This window comes from Taurulus bubalis (assembly GCF_910589615.1).
Source record: "Taurulus bubalis genome assembly, chromosome: 17".
Classification (NCBI taxonomy): Eukaryota; Metazoa; Chordata; class Actinopteri; order Perciformes; family Cottidae; genus Taurulus; species Taurulus bubalis.
Genome location: NC_136605.1, coordinates 12,412,020 through 12,430,825, shown reverse-complemented (window position 1 = coordinate 12,430,825; position 18,806 = coordinate 12,412,020). Strand labels below are relative to the sequence as shown.

Here is an 18,806-nt window from a genome sequence, read left to right as displayed (position 1 = left end):
CACTCGCAGCGCAGTATCTACAACAAAGCACCCTGAGTTAATTTATTTGTTTCTTCAATACATATGTAATTGATCATAATAAGACACACCAATTGAAAAATATTGACCACGGTGTTGATTTTCCAAAAGATGTCGTTGTTTACAATCCATCGTTTTTTTAAAACACAATTGCAGCAGAATGTATTTGCTTTAAGATTTGAAAATACCAACTGTGCCTTTAATAAAAGCATATCTAGATGTAACAGGCCATCTCCCTATACAGAATCAGTGTGGCTTTTTTATACCAAAGAATGCAACAATTTACAGCCTAAACACATTAAACAAATTACAGTTGTGTATAGTTAAATGCTGAAAATAAAACATCCTGTCTCGCTGAGGGGTTTACATATTCCCAATCCGGAAGTTACACCCTGTAGGAGTGCAGGTCCAGCCAGCCAATAGAGTAAAAAAACGCCTCCGCCAATGACTCAAGCGAAGGACGGAGGTGAGATTAACAGGGATCCTCAGCAGCAGCGGTCCTGTTAGTATAAAGGAGAATAATCGCAATGGGCAGCACCGACTCAAAACTGAACTTCAGGAAAGCAGTGATTCAGCTGACAACCAAAACGCAGGTACATTCGCAGCCATACAGCGGATTAAAGAATTAGATAAATACAGAAATGTGTCGATGAGCGCCGCTGGAGAGCATCTCCGAGGAGATGAGATAACGCATATGTGATGGCAAAAAGCGAACAGGCTCATGTTGCATGCGCGCTTTATAACTGACATACATCTATTTTTGCATAATCGACATGTTTATAAGGTCGGTATCGAAAGACTGCATGCACTGTACTCCAAATATGTCGTATTTGTCATAGATTTGGTTAAACGATGGCCGTTTCTTCGATGCAGATTACCAAAAAGATTTATTCAGGCTGTACATGTTTCGTTTAGATTATAAAACAAACGATGGGAGAGCAAAATCAAAACTGATGACGCAGGTCTGGAAATGACCACGTTTGCAGATGCGGCAGGTGGACTGTGCTGAGACCAGTGTGCCAGATAGTGTTTCCTAACTGCTGCTGGAATACAGGCTGTGTTTACATTGCCATTAGGCAGGCCGAGCTGTACAATGAAGACCAAACAACGATGTATTCATTATGATCAAAAAGGAAAATTATATGTTATTGCACTGCAAGATCAATACAGCCATTGTATGTCAAATATCACGGTCATAAAAATGCTTAATTTTGCTCAGATATATGGGAATTGAAATGTAAACACATTTTCTACAGCCAGTGGAGGCCACAGACGATGCCTTCTGGGACCAGTTCTGGGCAGACACCACCACCACAGTCCAGGATGTTTTTGCACTGGTGCCAGCTGCAGAGATAAGAGCTGTTCGAGAGGAGTCCCCCTCCAATTTAGCAACTCTCTGCTATAAGGTACACACAGTATGAACTGCTAATGTGTAATACAAACTTGTTTACGAGATGAGATTGCAGAGGACACTCCCTACTGTGAGGCTACATCATGGAATAATGTTGTTTGTTAGAGCCCAACACAGGAGTCTGTCAGCAAGGCCCTGCCTCTGGTTCTCAGATGTGAATAAGTGAATCAACTCCCCTTCCTTTCCATTCGCTTCCCGTCTCATACCAGCTTCCGTTCGAAGCATATCAGAAACAAAACAGCCATACTGAGTGCGGTTACAGCTTAATTAAATAAAGAGGAGGAGACGAGAGCTCTTGAAGCTGAGCTGAGTCGAAGTGGTTTGTTATCTTGTTGTTAAGGCTGAAACATGGTGTTGATTAAATTTAGATAATGAACCATTTAAAAAAGTTATTCTTTGTTGAAGGCCCAAAACAACAACATCAACATACAGTATGTCCCCGTATCATGTATATATTATTATTATATTGCACTTCCCATTGGAAAGTATATTAAGTTTACATAAACTTTACATGTATGAGCCTCAGCCTCATGAAATCATTTGTATTTACTTATTATAACATTGAATGAAACAAGTATAAGAAACTACGGTGTTGGTTATGGTACGGTGCATGTTCATTGGGTCATCACTATCTGAGAACCAACAGCAAATTGCATTATTAAAATTAAAAACTAGATCAAGTTTCTTCTGTGTGTCTTGGTCAGCAGATGTTTCCATACGGCACATCCTCATTCTCACCCCCTGATCATATTTCTTGTCTTCTCAGGCGGTGGAGAAGCTGGTCCAGGGTGCAGAGTCTGGATGCCCCACAGAGAGGGAGAAGCAGGTGATCCTCAACTGCACCTGCATCCTGAGCCGCATCCTTCCTTACATATTTGAAGACCAGGACTGGAGAGGATTCTTCTGGTCGACGGTGCCCGGTGCTGGGCGGGCTGGGGTAAGTGCAGGGCACAGGAAAGAGACACCTACTGGCAAAAAGCACCAAGACTGGTCTTTTAATCACTCTTAACACTTTTTATCCAACTAAAAATAGAATCAGTCAGTTACAAAAAATACATTGTGTTCATCAGGCTTCTCAGGTGCTTACTGACTCCAATGATAAGATACATTATAATGAAAGCATTGCTGGTTTCCTCATTCCAGCTTTAAGGAGGTGTATTTCACTTCTTTCCCTGTCGAGCAGGAAATATCAGCTGTACACTTTTCCCACGTTACCATTTTCATAATTTCTTTCGGTGTATACTACATTTCTGTCCATCCTTTCCAGACAGATGACCTGGATGATGATGAAGGAGCTCGACCCCTGGCCGAGTCGCTGCTCCTAGCTATCGCTGACCTCCTCTTCTGCCCCGACTTCACTGTGAACAGCCATAGGAGAGGCCCCGTGAGTACCAGTGTCTCATCACCTTTTTCCTCGTAATTGCTGAAGCATTACGAGGAAACTGGTTCACGTAATCTATTTTTATTGTTAAATATGTTTTTTTTAACCCTGTTTCCTCTTTCCTGGTCTAACGTTCCCCAACTAACCGGTCATTCCAGTTTCTCTGAAGAGAGAATGTTGAAAGAGTTCATGAGTGATGAAACATTGTCAGTCTCACTAGGAAGAATTCCTTGTAACTCTTGAGAAAGAAAGACATGTCGCACGTCATACTGCGACTTTGTTTACAATGAATGGGGTTTAAGCTGTGATGGTTTACTGAACCAAGTAGCTCACTTGCCAAAACTAAACTATGCCTCAACTAGACAGATCAGAAAATACATTTTAGAATACATCAATAAACTGCCGAGGACTTGAAACAACAATTTGATGTAATCCAAAAATATTCTAAGAAATGTTAATTCTGCACTTTGATAAAAATAATTAATTCATGTTTTTTGTGACCACATCCAGGACTCGGTAGAGAGCATGCAGTCTATAGACAGCTGTGAGTACATCTGGGAGGCCGGGGTGGGCTTTGCACAGTCCCCTCCCCTCAACTACATCCATGATCTGAATAGGTGAGTCAGCCGGCTGCGTGCAGCTGTGCTCGGCAGCATGTAGCAATTATTCTCTAATTCTTTTTTTCTGTCCACTTCTTGTGCTTTTTTTTCCCACTGATCCTCTTCAGGACAGAGTTGCTGAGGCTGTTACTAACCTGCTTCTCTGAGGCCATGTACCTGCCTTCTTCATCGGACAACAGTGTCCTCAACCCTTGGGTGACGTTCTTCTGCTCCACAGAGAATAGGTAATGGTCTGATAGGCACATCCACAAATGTATGGACAAACATAATGTGATGATATGAATCCATCCGACCAACAAAGCGCATTTTTACCAGAATTTTGAAATGCCATAATAAGTAAAACCTTGATTAGCTGAGAGTAAATAAACTACCTGGAGGAAGAATTTCGCCATGGCAACAAATTCAAGAGGAGTTTGAACCAAAAACACATGAATACATCTGGTCCAAGTACCACTTGCTCGGTTCTGTTCAGAGCTTTCAAATTAATTTAATGATCTTGATCAGATTTTGCTCAGTTATCATGGAGATTGCTTGTGGCTCAGTTGTAAGTGAGATGTGGATGCCATTTCCCCCCAAAAATGTTTAAAAGGACTTTAAGTTGAGATCTTATTTTTGTTAAACTATTAACATTCAGTCAATGATTTTCCTGCTCATTATGCTTCCACATACTAGAAATCTAGCAAAAGCATTTAGCGTTTTGTATTGACTCAAATAAGAAGTTACAGTATGACTTTCATTAAAAAAAAACTATATTCTTGCACCTGATTCTTATCTTCATGTTTTCCTCCTAGACATGCTCTTCCTCTGTTCACCTCTCTGCTGAATGTGGTGTGTGCCTATGACCCAGTGGGCTACGGCATCCCATACAACCACCTGCTCTTCTCCGACTACCGGGAGCAGCTTGTGGAGCAAGCAGTGCAGATCCTCATTGTGTTGCTGGAGCATGATGGAGGGGCTCCCCACCGGCCCCCCTCGCCATCCAGCATGGAGGAACACGAGGTATAACACCACATTAACACCACACACAGAAATCCGTCCGATGATCGTACGCATGTGTTTAATATCATTCAAATGAATCTCTTCCTCTCTCTGCAGTCTGCAGGCCCTGAAAATCTGTTTGTAAATTATTTGTCAAGGATCCACAGAGAGGAGGTTTGCAGATTATCATTTCTATAAAATACTTGAAGATTTTCCCTGTTGAGATGTCCAAAGCACACCTTCTGTCTCTCCACATGCAGGACTTTGACTTTGTACTGAAGGGCCTAGCTCGCCTGCTGACCAACCCTTTGACTCAGACGTACCTGCCGAACTCTACCAAGAAGATCCAGTTCCACCAAGAACTGTTGGTGCTTTTCTGGAAGCTTTGTGACTTCAACAAGGTTGGAACAAATAACTAAAATAAATAGTGTCTTTGATTTAAAGTATATGCTTTTATTCTACAAAATCCCCTTTCTGTTCCCCTCGACAGAAGTTCCTGTTTTTTGTCCTGAAGAGCAGCGATGTGCTGGATATTCTGGTTCCGATACTCTTCTACCTGAATGATGCCAGGGCTGACCAGTGTGAGTCTCATCCCAGTGACGTATCTGTTTCCTCTACTAGGTAAACTTTTATTAACTTCTGATGTGTTTCATGGCTGCAGCCCGTGTTGGACTCATGCACATCGGTGTGTTCATTTTGCTGCTGCTGAGCGGGGAGAGAAACTTTGGCGTGCGCTTGAATAAGCCCTACACCGTCCATGTGCCGATGGACATCCCAGTGTTCACGGGGACTCATGCTGACCTGCTCATAGTGGTGAGCGTCGACTGCATTACATCATCCGAAATGTTCTTTATTGCTGCCAAATTGAGACACAGTCCATGCTCACAGCTGTCACTGTGTTTGTTTCCTAGGTGTTTCACAAGATTATCACCACAGGCCACCAGCGTCTCCAGCCTCTGTTTGACTGCCTCCTCACTATTGTTGTAAACGGTGAGTTGCTTTGGCGCCATCTGTCTGGCAATGCACAGATATCTTTTGCAACAACAACTATTTAACAGTTTTCCATCTCATAACAAACAGATACCACTTAATCAAATACAAATGTCTGTTATGTTTTATTATTTTTTATTTAGTGACGCAGTCTTTGTAACATTTCTCCTTCTGCAGTATCTCCTTATTTGAAGAGCCTGTCCATGGTGGCAGCCAATAAACTGCTCCACCTGCTGGAGGCGTTCTCCACTAGCTGGTTCCTGTTCTCCGTCGCCCAGAACCATCACCTTGTGTTCTTCCTTCTCGAGGCTTTCAACAATATTATCCAATATCAATTTGACGGTAAGAGTAAGCTGACACGAAACAGAATTCTGGCCTTGCATGGATTTGAAAAGCTTTTTTAGAGTTGCTGTCAGGATCAAGATATTAGAAGGGACTTTGTTACACATCTGCTCGTTTAGTAAATCAGTCCCTCCGTCTCTCTCACCTCCAGGAAACTGCAACCTGGTGTATGCAATCATACGCAAACGTAACGTGTTCCACCAGTTGGCCAACCTGCCCTCTGATCCTGCTTCCATCCAGAAGGCTTTGCAGAGGAAGAGGAAGTCTCCGGATGTCATTTCCCGCACCAGTTCTCAGGAAACTGTATCCATGGAGGGCTCTCACCCCGCTGTACCGGCAGAGCCTGGTACACTGAAGACCAGTCTGGTCGCTATACCAGGTACTGACTCTGTGTGCTATTTGGATGTTTATGATTGAATGTTAAAACTGGCTCATTGTTCAATATGTTTTGAAATTGACTACCATGCATTGATTGTGGGGTGGATTTCTGTCCTGCACAGCTTACATGTTAACATTCAACATTCATGGTAAAGAAGAAAAGACGTGGCTCACGGTTATGTTTGTATGGCACAGATAAATAAGTTACAGTATATCAGGTTTTGGACACAATGCAAGTTTTCATTCTTGGTTTTGGGCTTTCCATGGGATTTGTTAAAATAATTGTACTTATCTTTCCTTTCCTGTCATTCATGCAGCCATTGATAAACTGACTGAGAAGTCCCAGGTGTCAGATGACGGCACCATGGTCTCAGTTCCAAAGACAGGTCGCTCACAGGCCGCCCACTCGGACCAAAATGCAGTGGTTGGGACCAGCGACACGGAGTCAAACTCAGGCCGAGACAACGAAGTAAGTGTGCGCTCGAGTGCATGCGTTTGTTTAAAAGCATATGCACGTCAGTTAATGTATTTCTTCAAATTATTAGGATGTTTTCTACACTGAAGCAGAAATGGAGAAAAGACCTATGTCAAGCGCGTCTTCAACATCATTTTGGGCTCCCACAACAGAATGGGTCGGTAACTTCTTTCACCCTCATCTTCTCCAATGTTGGATATTTGTCAGAACACATAAATGATCTAGATTTACGTTTTTTTTTTGTCCTAGGCTCTCTCCTGGAAGTGTAAACTACCCCTACAGACTATCATGCGACTTTTACAAGTTCTCGTTCCCCAGGTGGAAAAGATCTGCATTGACAAGTATGTCACTTAACTTTTAAACTATTGTATTCCTTTTTGAAATATCAGTTTTTTAAGTGTGCTCAAATATTTTACTGCAGGGGTCTAACAGATGAATCAGAGATCCTGAAGTTTCTCCAGCATGGCACATTGGTGGGCCTGCTGCCTGTTCCTCACCCAATCCTCATCAGAAAGTACCAGGCCAACGCAGGCACCGCCATGTGGTTTCGTACCTACATGTGGGGCGTCGTATATTTGCGGTGAGTCAGCAATAAGAGCAGAGCATTATGCAAATAGTCGTCTATCAACATTGACTTAATGCCAACATCTTTTTTTTGTTGTTCTAGCAATGTGGACCCTCCTATCTGGTATGACACTGATGTTCGGCTTTTTGAGATCCAGAAAATGTAGACGGAAGACTTGAAATGGGACTATTCAGAGTTTCTCCTTCCTTCAGTATCTGCTGGTTCCCCAGTCAACCTCACTGTGTTTAACTTGCCTCCCTAATCATCATCACTGCGTACACCACCTACCCGGGTAGGAGAGTCATTCAGACGGTTCCGGTAGAGAAACGTCCAGATTAAGATGGCGGATGATTGAACTATCATTTTTGTCCATAAATAATGGGGTTTGTACATTTAAGACCTCAAGACCATAGAATGTCTGGAGCGTTTCCTGAAGGCCGAAGCTCTTTTCTTGACGGAATGGAGGAGAGAAAGGGAGGTGAAAGAGGAAACATTGTTAAACTTTGCAGTCAGACTCTTTATAGAAGATATGGTGCTTTCCTACAGAGGCTTGTAACATATCCTGGACGGCACACTATTGGTGTTTTACGTTACTTGTTGTACTTGCCATGCTTTAAAGTGTGTTCTTTGAGTTGTGAATATAGTTGTAGTTTATGTGACAATGTAACTACAGATTTTTGGAGACAATTATACAGATTGTATGTTTTTATGTATACGACCAGGTCCTGGCTGGCTATGCTTACAATGCTTGCTGTTGGAGATTGTATTTTACGTAAATTATCCTGAATATATATATATATATATATATATATATATATATATATATAAATAATGATATGCATCTGTGAATTCTGTGTTGGTCACATTACTGAACAATATGTTTTAATTAATGGGGAATCCCTTTCAAGCAATACATATGGTTTATCCGTATATAGTCACCATTTACTCTTTATGCACCATGTGGTTCCTCACCAAAACTCAAGTTAAATCAACCGTCAATACCAGCCATCCATATCAAGTGCAGAGCTATTTAGAAGGTTTTACTTTATCCACCAGTTGCATGAATTTTGGCTACAACATGCTGCATAAACTCAAAGCTGCTCTATACTTTATGATCACTAGGGGTCACCATGTTCCTCTCCAGTGAGCAATAACTAGATAGAGATACTGCCTTGGGAGTTTTTTGGGCATCCAATTGCCACTGTCCCATTACTTCTTTTTTTTTTTAATGGTTTACCAGCAATATGGGTTACAATTTGGGAATTTAATTTGCCAACTAATGACAAGTAACACAATTTCTTTTACGTAAACATTTATTAACATTACAAGTTAAATTTAAACATTTAATAAACAAAATATAAAATTACTCTCAATTATGTTCAAAATTAAGTCCATCTAAGAGATCAAGTACACCTCAAAGAGACTGGCGACAGAGTGCATGCGGTAGAAGATTCCAAAAGGAAGTCCAATATTCACGATGGCTGCCCACATTGTGAATTTGTAGAATTTTATTTCGATGGGATGATCAAACTGGGGACGAGCACCGAAGGCGGGCATGATCCACAGCTGTTAATACAGAGTGGGTGAATAAGCAGGACACGTTTCAAGAGGAAAACAAATAGATCTTTGCTTTGTTGCAATTATAGTGATCACATAAATTAAGCATACAACTTACAATGATGTTAGCAAGCAGCAGAAAGGCACAGACTTCTTTCAATACTCTTCTCTTCCAACTTAGCGTCTCAGGACTCAAAGTCATGGAGTATCTCGACTTATGAGTCTCCAGAACAACGCTCATCTCTGGATGTTCCCGGAAGGCGTGAGCATTTGTGTGCAGAGCGGCTTCCTGCATCACGTGGAAAGGCTCTCTATGGAGGCCTTCGACGATGAAGTAGTTCTGCAGACCGAGCTGGAGCACCATCAGCACCGCCCAAGTCAGGTTGAGGGCGTTCAGGTACCCTCTGGCTCCCGTCGCCACCGCCGCCACGATGGTGAAGTAGCTGATGATGATCTGCCCCATTGAGGCGCCCACCAGAAGCCCCACGTCCAGGCTGCGGGTGGGGTTCTTCTCGGATACGTGCTCCCTGTGGTCCAGCCTGAACATGATGCAGCCAATCACAGTGGAGAGACACATCAGGCTCGCTATCACTATATTCATGACGAAATGAATCAGCAGGGCCTTGTTTCTGTTCTTCTCGTCTTCCGTCAGTATGTCCACCTCGTACACTATGAACGTGACGAGTCCTGCCACCACCAGGAGTATTCCCATAACGAGTCCCAAACGCACATCCTTTGGACAGAACTTTACACTCTGGTGGCTGTGATCCCCAACAAGGCGACCAATATTTTTCCACATGACGTAGGCTATAGCCGAAGCGAAGAGGCTGTATTCTATGTTGAAGGGGTACAGGTAGTAGAAGGCGTCTTTGAAGGTGTCACACACCGAGTGACTGCATTTACACTTTATGTCACCATAGCTGGCTGAAACGGAAAGTTTTGAGTTCATTTTTCTCTCAATGAATCCATGAATTAATTGAAAACAAACCATGGCCATATACCTCTGTAAATCTTGTGTGAGATATTGACATTTAGGTCCGGAATCTCAGTTTGGTGAATGGATTCCTCAGTCACAGCTGCCATCCACACCACCAGGTTAGTTGAAATTAGAAGAGTAAGCCCACACCTGGAAGAGTGAAAATATGAGTGTCCTGCAAGATTAAAAAAGGGTACATTTTCTAGTGAGTGAAATAAATAATTTACCGTGTAAAATTAGTGTGTCGTTGCACACAGTCCTTTGCATGAAACCACAGGAAGTATGTCTACAAAACAGACAGGTTTTAGTTTAGTTTTCCTCTACCCAGCCACAGTGCAAGTAAGAATGCATATTCTTGCAATGCATAAGTCATGTTTTTAAAATGCAACAACCTGGACAATAAGAAATACAGCTTGCACAACAGGGAAGGCAACTTTAACAGCAGAATCACAGTGAAGGTAGCCCACATAGGTGGCGATTTTAAAGATGTCCATGAGGAGACTGAGAAACCCAAATAGCAGAAGTCCGCCTGAAACATAAACATTAAAAGGGATTAAGCCTTGAAACGAGACTCATTTATAAACAGACAAACGGCAAGTACTGACCTCGGAGCCACACAGGCCCAGCGTGGCTATCTTTGAACAAGACGGCTTGATCCTTTTTAGAGGTGACGACTGTGTAAAACAGCATCCACAACATGGTGAGGAGGAGGAGAATGATGAGGAAGATTTGCCTGTGCACAGCAGTAATGGCCACGCTGTTGAAGGCACTGCCGCTCACCAGAGCGCAGCCCAGGGTCAGGATGTTGATGCAGATGATGCCAGATAGGAGCCATCCACCACCATGGTGGGCCCTCTCCATCACTGCTTCCACATGGTGAACGCTCCCTCGAGCCTCCCCATTGAAAGTCTGTGAAGGACTGGGAAGATGAAGGATGTTGTCCATCTGTGCTGCCGTCTCAATGTTGGATGGCCGGGCCTCAACAACATCCGTTGACATTTTTCTACAAAAAAATACAAGTCATGAAGTGTTTTAGAAAAAGACGCATTAATCCACACCGTTTAAGTTAGCAGCTGCAAAAATATTTATTTTTAACCACACATATTGTAGCCCAAGCTCAGTGGTGTGCCGACACACTGCAAGAGAAGATATTCCCTCCAGACACATATTTAGGTATAAGTATGAGTTTTTTCCCAAACCCAAAATAATAAAAATACATTCCTGTCTTTAAAATTGCACCCACTCCTCCCTAAATGCATAATGTATAAATATACATTTTTTTTCCGTTTCAAAAGTTTAACCCATGGACACAAGATGTTCACGTTCTGTTTCCCCTCAAGCATGAGGGGAGAAGACTATTTGAAACACATTTCACTATAATGCAGTCCAGTAGGCTACAACACAACTGCAACCTCAATGCATGTCAACAACTCGGAGTGTCAAATCCTGAATCTGTGGCAGATACAGTAAGTTGGATTACATTAAATTGGCTATGGCTGCATCTTGAAGTATACGCTATTTTAACACAACTTCAAACTGCACTCTGCAGTTGGTGGAAGATCACACATTTACCGACAGAAAAGATTGTCGCAGTTCCGGATAATCTGTTGAGCTACAGTTTTCATGGTGTCCTCGTGACCAAACGGAAAAGAAAAAAAACCCACTCATATATATATCATTGCAAAAATGAAATACAACGAATATGGAGGAGCAGAGAGGAGCTGGATCCCCGCAGATCCCCGCAGATCGGGTGCCCTAAATGAAGATAAACAGGTGGAAATACTTTCGGCTGATTAGTCGCGTCTCCTCAAACAATTATTGAGAGAGCAGCTCCGGTCGTAACTTCCGAGTTAATTCCCTTTTGGCAACGCATTTTATTGATATTTCATGTCAACAACCTAGACCTTTACTTTTATAGACAGCATGCGACTGAGGCCCGACATTTGGACACTGCCTCGGGGGAGGACCAGGTTCAATGAGGGTATGTGTGTGTGTGTGTGTGTGTGTGTGTGTGTGTGTGTGTGTGTGTGTGTGTGTGTGTGTGTTGTGTCATGCATAGTCCTGGTACCTGTACCAGAAAGCAGGATTACTGTTTTGTTTCATGAGTGAAATCCTGCTGACTGGACACTTTTGTAAATCCAATATATAGCTTGCAAATACAAGAAGCAGTTACATGAAGGTGTTAGGAAAGCAATAGTAACGTATTCATGAGCTGTATAATTAAACACAACATTAATGTCATATTCAGTTTTATATCTGGAACTGAATTGGATTTCATATTAACGAGAGGTACATTATTACATTTGCTTCCCATAAAGGACTTTTTATTTTATTTTGTCATCAGTTTAATAGCTTTCTTGATGTTCAGCTAAGTTTCCAGGCTAAGATGGAGCTACGGTGACTGTCCAGAAGTTATCCCTTCAGAAAATATTGTCCCTGCAAAAGAATAATTGGTGTTGATGCCTGATGATGACCACTGGAGTCTAGAAAATCCATAGAAATGTCTTCAGAAGTGTTCAGGATATATAATAGACAAACAGTAAAGCAGGTATGTTGTTGCAGAATTGTAAATCGTTTACAGGTCACCTGCATTTGCAGGTTGATGTGATGCAGAGCTCAGCAACTTTACTGGTAAGCTGTGTGCGCTCATGTGTTAATCACACGGTTTGAAACAAAGGTCACTGTACGCTCTCTCAGTCCATCACAAATATTCAGGATGCTGAGAACACCAGACGTGCTCCTTCTCTTCCTCTGTCTTGTCGAGACAGTGGACGCCCTGCACAAACAGTGGATTCCTGACACCAACTATGAGAACAAGACCAACTGGGACAAAGAGGATGTTCCATGTGGCAACGACGTAGTTCAGTTTCCAGCCCAGAGGCAAGTGTCCGTGTTCGTGGAGAACATGCATGCTGTGCAGGAGATGAGGCTGCCGGTTGACGGAGAGTTCATCCTGAATTCAGGAGCTGGATTTTATGTTGTGAGCGGAAAAGATCCAGGCTGCGGAGATGGTGTCACGACCCAGTTCAAAGATTCTGAGTCCCTTCAGTGGTTCAACCCAGCTCTGTGGCAGGCAGCTGCAACTTCTGAAGACCTGCAGCGAGGAAACTTCTTATTCTCAGTGCACGATGAGAGCGTCCCTTGCCAGTATGATGATGTGGTTTTTAAACCCCGCTCCTCTTTCAGGGTGGACACCAGCTCCAGCCAGTCTAGCATTCCTGTCAAATCAGTGGAAGTGCTGGGGAAGAAGTTTGATAGCGGATCTGAGTTCTCCCATTATCTCAGCTCGCGTTCAGGCCAGCTGCAGTTTCACGGATCCTCTGTCGTCACAGTTGGAAACCAAGAGTGTGGGGATCCTTCTGGCTGCGACTGTGGGAATTCTGCAAACCATCAGCGGATATGTAACACTGTATTATGTGCCTCTCTGAGCTGTAAGAAGCCTCTCCTCCCTGTAGGACACTGCTGTAGTGTTTGTGGTGCCATTGTCACCATTCACTATGCCGCTGGTTTCAACCTGCAAACGTACAGGCAACGAGTCCATCATCTATTTCTTACCGTGCCAAAATACAAATCCATTCAGCTGGGCATGTCTAAAGTCTTCAAGTCACAGCGGTTGATGGGGGTCATCCCCTTTGGTACCTCACCTGAGATCCAGGTGGTTGCTGTGGATGGAGAGAAGGGATCGCAGTCTGAGGGTCTAGTTCGAGATATAGTGAACGATGCCCTTACTCATGGCTTTGAACTGGGAATCACTGGGGCTGAATTTGAAGCCTCCTCCGGGAGCAGCAGCGATCAGACTGGAGGAAGCGCTGGGATGGTGGTTGGAATTGTGTTTGGAGTTTTGATTATGATTACACTCAGCATCATCGTGGTGGTCCTGATTCGCAAGGGGTATGTTCAAATGCCATCGTCACTGCCGTCGCTGCCGTCTCTGAGCAGCTTGAAAAGAAGCAGCAATGTTGCAGACCTTGACGGGCCTATCGACCACGGCTTTGATAATCCCATTTTTGACAGGCCCAACATGCTGCCTGATATTCCTGGCGTGTATGCGGCTGAAACTAATCATGCAATCTCCATGACTCAGACAGGTGTGCACTTTGTAAATCCAGTTTATGACGAGAATGAAACTGATTTTAATGCCTGAAGTTGACTGCAGTGGACTTTAAGGAGGTTAATGATTTCTAAAGTATACTTTTGTATTAACTTGATGATTTTACAGACCCTTTGTGAACAATAAATCCTCTTTAGGGTTATAACGATTCAGCAAATGTACTTGTACAACAAATAAAAGAATTGTTGACAGTCTATGTTCTTTATTTCCTCCATCATGTCACATTCAAGAGCAATATAGTTGCAATAAAGCTGCAGTAAATTCCTAACACGCTTACTGCTTCACAGGTTTCTTACATTTTATGTTACCACTAGATGGTAGTAAATCTTACCTTCAATGTATGTGAACAAATCCTCCATATGTACCATAACTTTATATACCTTCTTATGTAACCTCAATAAACATTTATACACACATATATATATATATATATATATATATATATATATATATATATATATATATATATATATATATATATATATATATATATATATATATATATATATAAATACAGTGAAGGCAGATTATCATTTGTTACATTATTTTCTCATTAACGAGAGAAACTACATTGTCTTTCTTTGACAGCCAGGATGTAACATATAAGGGCTCTATGAAATCCGCCGTGTACTTGTGGAGCAGCCTCATAGGACCGGTGGCATCATAAAAAGACACAGAGCCTCGGTGAAAGTCGACATACAAGCCAAATCTTGTAATATCAGGGACATCCAAGGGCGTCTCCACACCAGCATGCCAGGCGAAGAAACCTCGGCTGTTCCTTCCCACGCACCAGGAAAAGTCGTTCCCAGTGATGCAGCTGGTGCTTTCCTCTCCTTTACGATCAATGCTCTTGTATGTGACTCCTACATGTGCGCCCTCCCCTCTCAGCTCTGCTTCAATGTAGTGCCTCCCAAGGTAAAGGCTGTCTGAAGTTATTGCCTGACGCCAATATTCGAAGCGACTAGGGTGGTCTGGATAGCTGTGCTGCCAGGGGCTGGTGTTGGTCAGCTTTCTGTTGTCCTCTGTTACACGTAGGAAACAATGTGTGGTGTCTGGGTCAAAGGTCAAACTCCTTGTGTCTACAATACATGGGAAGTAGAATTTGTGGAGATATATTAACACAGAACATAAAATACTGTCACGAGGCAAAAACGCAGGAGCAGAGGAGACGACAGGAGTCCAGGTAAGGCAAACTGCGTCTCATAGCGGACTATACTTAACAAAGTCACAGGGCTCTCAAGTTTTTAAGACAGGTAAGAGTGACATATCCCCCCGCCCCCTCAGATTACCTCAGAGCATTTCGCTGAAAGGAAACTCAATGAAGTAGCTTACAGTAGCTTAGGTTATTTGAGCAATTTATCTAAGATAGACGCTACTCTGGGTCAATAATAACCCCGCCCATTTCTTTTTTTTGATTGGCTGATGAGTCCAGGGGATTCGGGGGAGACGTGCTTGATTCCTCCATGGTGAGGGCAGCGCGACCAGGTCATGTTTGCGCGCAGCGGCACATTAAATAGCCTAGAAATAGCCTTTTTCAGCGTGAGAAATACGATGTGTGGCGGGAGGGCGTGACTTAAGACCGAAATGCGTGACAGTCACGCTCAATGCGTGACACTTGAGAGCCCTGAAGTCACAAAACAACACTAGAAAACGTACAGATAGAAAGCGATGAAACATGCAGGTATATACAACGAAGGCAAAAGGAGGACACAATCACGGACAGGGCAGGCAATCACAGGGGCAGGGAGTGCAGGGAAACAGAGAGACAAGGACTACAAAATAAAACAGGAAACTAGAAACAACCCAAAACTGTGACAGAAACTGAAAAGTGTATTTACATTTCAAAATGTCCTCTGGCGTCTCAGGATCAGGCCGGGGAGAAGGTTCAGATTCCGGCATCTGGGATTGTGTACCTACTTGCAGAGAGATTACTTGGTTATTTGATAAGACTCAAGGATTTCTTTCTACAACTAAATGTGCTGATAAATAGAGAGGTTTTAAAAGAATGGACCTGAGCTAAGAAAGATTGAGAATATAAAGTTGGCTAAAACCAACACCGAACAAAATACACTGAAGAAAGCATGCCTGAAGCTGTTTTCTCTAAGGAGCCATAAGATGTAAGCTAAGGTATATAATGTGATATACACTCACCACTTTTACAGATACATTTCAGTTTGTCCTTGTAGGAGGAGAGGATCAGGTCACACAGCTCCTGCGTAGAATCAGTCACTACCTGGACGTACGAGGTCAGATGGTCCATGCGGTTGATGTACGGACAAGGCAGACATACATCTGTCACGCCTTTCTTCCACTCTGAATACTCCTGGAACAAGCAGAACAAAAGTTACATGTATTTCCGATGCAAAATGAAGCTGCTAAATAAAATGCAACTACTTTTTTTTCAGATTCAGTACTTTGTCAAATAACTGCAGAGATGAAGTTCCTGCTCTGTGTACACTGTCAACATACCAGCATCCAAAATAAATGCTTCGGAGAACATCATGTGTTAATCCAAGACATGAGACTTGTTTATTATTATCCTAAATATTTCAGATATTTTGTACCTGCAGGAAGTCTACGTCGGACTTGCTCCTGGACAGCTTGTTCATTTGGGCCACAGTTTTCATCAGCTCTGCTTTCCTCTGCTCCAGATGTGCCTGGATGCCCTCTGCCTGTCTGAGGGCCTTCCTCTGCTCTCCCTCCAGCACATCCACCACCCCTTTTTGGGCCTCCTCCACGGTATTCTGCAGCCTGGCAAACTGCTGTTCAACAATAACAAAAACCCCCTGCACTGACGACTGCCAGAGGGGAAAAAGAAGAAAAAAAGAGTCTAAGAACCAAAAAACAGACCATTAAGCATTGGATTAATGCAAAATGCATGTAAAATACCTTAATTAAGTCCTTGTTACTCTGTAACTTTCCAATTGCTTTCTCAGCTGCTGAGGCACTTTGACCGATCTCTTCTTGTCGCTTCTGCAGCTCAGTCTACAGCACAAACAATCATCACAAATATAACTGCAACAGCTGCTGCAAAAATACAAAGTCATTAATGACACATCTTAAATGAATATGTTTCCCTTTTGAGATGATAAAAGGAAATGGTTTTACATTTCCAAGCAAATATAAAAAAATTATAAAATGAAGATGTGTTGCGTTGTTAGGACCTCAATCTGGATCCGTGCCTCCCCAACAGATGCAGTCGTGTGGCCTTCGTGCTCCTGGTTCTCACAGTCCAGACACACACAGCAGCCGTCCATCAGGCAGAAGCGCTCGAGAGGACGTTGATGAACCTCACAAGTCTGACAGTCAATGTTGTGGAGGGGATCCACCAGGCGATGGTTTTCAAATCTGGTGTTCTCCAGATGAGGTCTGAGATGGGCCTCACAGTAAGAAACCAGACAGGTCCGACAGGATTTTAGGGCCTTGCCGGGTCTGTCCATGCAGGAGTCACATAATACATCTTGTGGGAGCAGTGTGCCGGACGCCTCGATGGCAGGATCCCTCGGCTCCTCCTTTACGTCCACGTTCTGCTGACTCTCCTTCAAGTTCTCCTCATTATTACTGCTGAGAGTAGCCATGTTTGAGAGTGGTCACCTCGTCCCTTCAAACTTGATTTAGTTGAGCTTTAGTCAGTCACAAGTTACTCCACAACGGCTGCTTTTTCCTGCCTTTTACTGAGATCTAAAGACCATAAGGAAATAATTGAAAACCACGCCTACGGAATTTTGTACTCAGCCAGCTGAAGCGTTCTCATTTTTCTCCCCTCCCTTGTTTAGCTCTTTTCTTCTCTCTGTATCCAACCAGACTAAGCCTAAACACAGCAGATTACTCAGATGAGGGGAGGAAATGACATATTATGACCAAGCCAGGGAGGGAAATGGACATCCTCTCTTTCATTCTGTCCGAGATTTTCCATTCTCTGGCAAATTTGGTTTTAAAAGGTGCATTTCAACAATAATGGTGATAAGAAAACAGTTGTGTCTGGCTTCTGTCACTAATAAGAGAAGTGTTTTTCTTAAAGTCTACGTAAAGTAGTGTATAGATGCTTTAGGGATGCTACAGGGCCCATGTGGGAGTGTCACAGTGTTTCCTTCTCATAACAATGTCATGGCAGAGGCCTTCCTGACTCCGTGTACAGAGGTATCAGTGACGCTTAGTTTTGGTGTGTAAGCAGTACGTGAGGATTATCACGATGGCTGAAGATGCCAAAACAAATATATTCCGCTCTCTGGGATGTCTCTCTCTCACCTCACTCACATACCAAAGTCTTGGTAGAGGTTTAAAATGATGTCTTTGTAAACAGGAAGCAACTGAGACAGGATTTACACTGACCTGTAAAAACCATGAATGCATACAGTGAATATTAGTTACACAATGCAATGAACTCAGCGGATTTAAATGTTTGGTTCACTGATAAGTGAGTATAGTATAGCTTATAGCAGGGTTTTAGAAATAATGAGGCCAGTAGAATCCCAACCATCTAAATGTAGCTACCAACCAAACGATATAGACATTTTCTGAGTAGTTCAATTATTGTTTTCTTTATACATGATCTTATTTTTCATTTAATTGCTTCATTAGATCGACCTATAACATGATCTACATGTTTTTTGAGAGCCTTCTGCGCACTTCCTTAGTTGTACTGTGATTCTGGTAGAAGCTATACTATATTCATGTTATCTAAAACTAGTTAAAAAGCTTTAAAGAGCAAGTCACAATGTTGAACATTTTAAAGCATCAGGATATTCCCTAAAAAATGTGTAATCATAGAACCCTGTAGAATCATAAAATTCCCGAAAATGTGATTAGAAGACGTGGCCTCAATGATAACCATGGCCCTGCTTTATAGAAGCACATCGTACAGTTTATTCTCCAATTTGAGCTAATCTGCAGATGAAATATAGTCAGTAGAGTGCAGTGAAAAGAGCAAAATGTATGGATCTATATCAATTAAGTAATTCCCAGCATTAAAACATTAGTATTTATTATTTAAAATCCACCTAA

The 18,806-nt window shown here is 42.6% G+C and overlaps 4 protein-coding genes across 6 annotated transcripts; 2 read left to right on the top strand and 2 right to left on the bottom strand.

Annotated features, from left to right (window-relative positions):
* Positions 1-545: 545 nt before the first annotated feature.
* On the top strand, positions 546-7,324 carry hid1a (HID1 domain containing a; the record flags this gene model as incomplete). 3 transcript variants are annotated; one of them, XM_079232982.1, is made up of 19 exons in its annotated part: positions 546-611; positions 1,275-1,424; positions 2,196-2,366; positions 2,697-2,813; positions 3,321-3,427; positions 3,538-3,654; positions 4,222-4,429; positions 4,526-4,582; positions 4,669-4,809; positions 4,899-4,989; positions 5,070-5,221; positions 5,320-5,398; positions 5,576-5,740; positions 5,892-6,119; positions 6,436-6,587; positions 6,664-6,750; positions 6,843-6,934; positions 7,015-7,173; positions 7,261-7,324. In XM_079232982.1, the coding sequence occupies 19 exons, from the start codon at positions 546-548 to the stop codon at positions 7,322-7,324; spliced, it is 2,403 nt and encodes an 800-aa protein (XP_079089108.1). The 3 variants fall into 3 exon arrangements, with proteins under 3 accessions (XP_079089108.1, XP_079089109.1, XP_079089107.1); XM_079232983.1 differs by having other exon boundaries at positions 6,436-6,593; XM_079232981.1 differs by having other exon boundaries at positions 2,697-2,843.
* A 1,229-nt stretch (positions 7,325-8,553) lies between these two features.
* LOC306750219 (proton channel OTOP2-like) lies at positions 8,554-10,690 on the bottom strand (the record flags this gene model as incomplete). The annotated part of the gene is made up of 6 exons (XM_079233614.1): positions 8,554-8,724; positions 8,834-9,639; positions 9,717-9,841; positions 9,919-9,977; positions 10,084-10,220; positions 10,297-10,690. The coding sequence occupies 6 exons, from the start codon at positions 10,688-10,690 to the stop codon at positions 8,554-8,556; spliced, it is 1,692 nt and encodes a 563-aa protein (XP_079089740.1).
* A 1,648-nt stretch (positions 10,691-12,338) lies between these two features.
* On the top strand, positions 12,339-13,835 carry amn (amnion associated transmembrane protein; the record flags this gene model as incomplete). Its single annotated transcript, XM_079233529.1, has 1 exon — positions 12,339-13,835. Exon 1 carries the CDS (start codon positions 12,408-12,410, stop codon positions 13,833-13,835), a length of 1,428 nt encoding a protein of 475 aa, XP_079089655.1. The 5' UTR covers positions 12,339-12,407.
* A 496-nt stretch (positions 13,836-14,331) lies between these two features.
* LOC306749990 (E3 ubiquitin-protein ligase TRIM16-like) lies at positions 14,332-17,380 on the bottom strand (the record flags this gene model as incomplete). The annotated part of the gene is made up of 6 exons (XM_079233357.1): positions 14,332-14,881; positions 15,641-15,715; positions 15,954-16,125; positions 16,367-16,600; positions 16,692-16,787; positions 16,967-17,380. The coding sequence occupies 6 exons, from the start codon at positions 17,378-17,380 to the stop codon at positions 14,340-14,342; spliced, it is 1,533 nt and encodes a 510-aa protein (XP_079089483.1). The 3' UTR covers positions 14,332-14,339.
* Between the last annotated feature and the right edge of the window lie 1,426 nt (positions 17,381-18,806).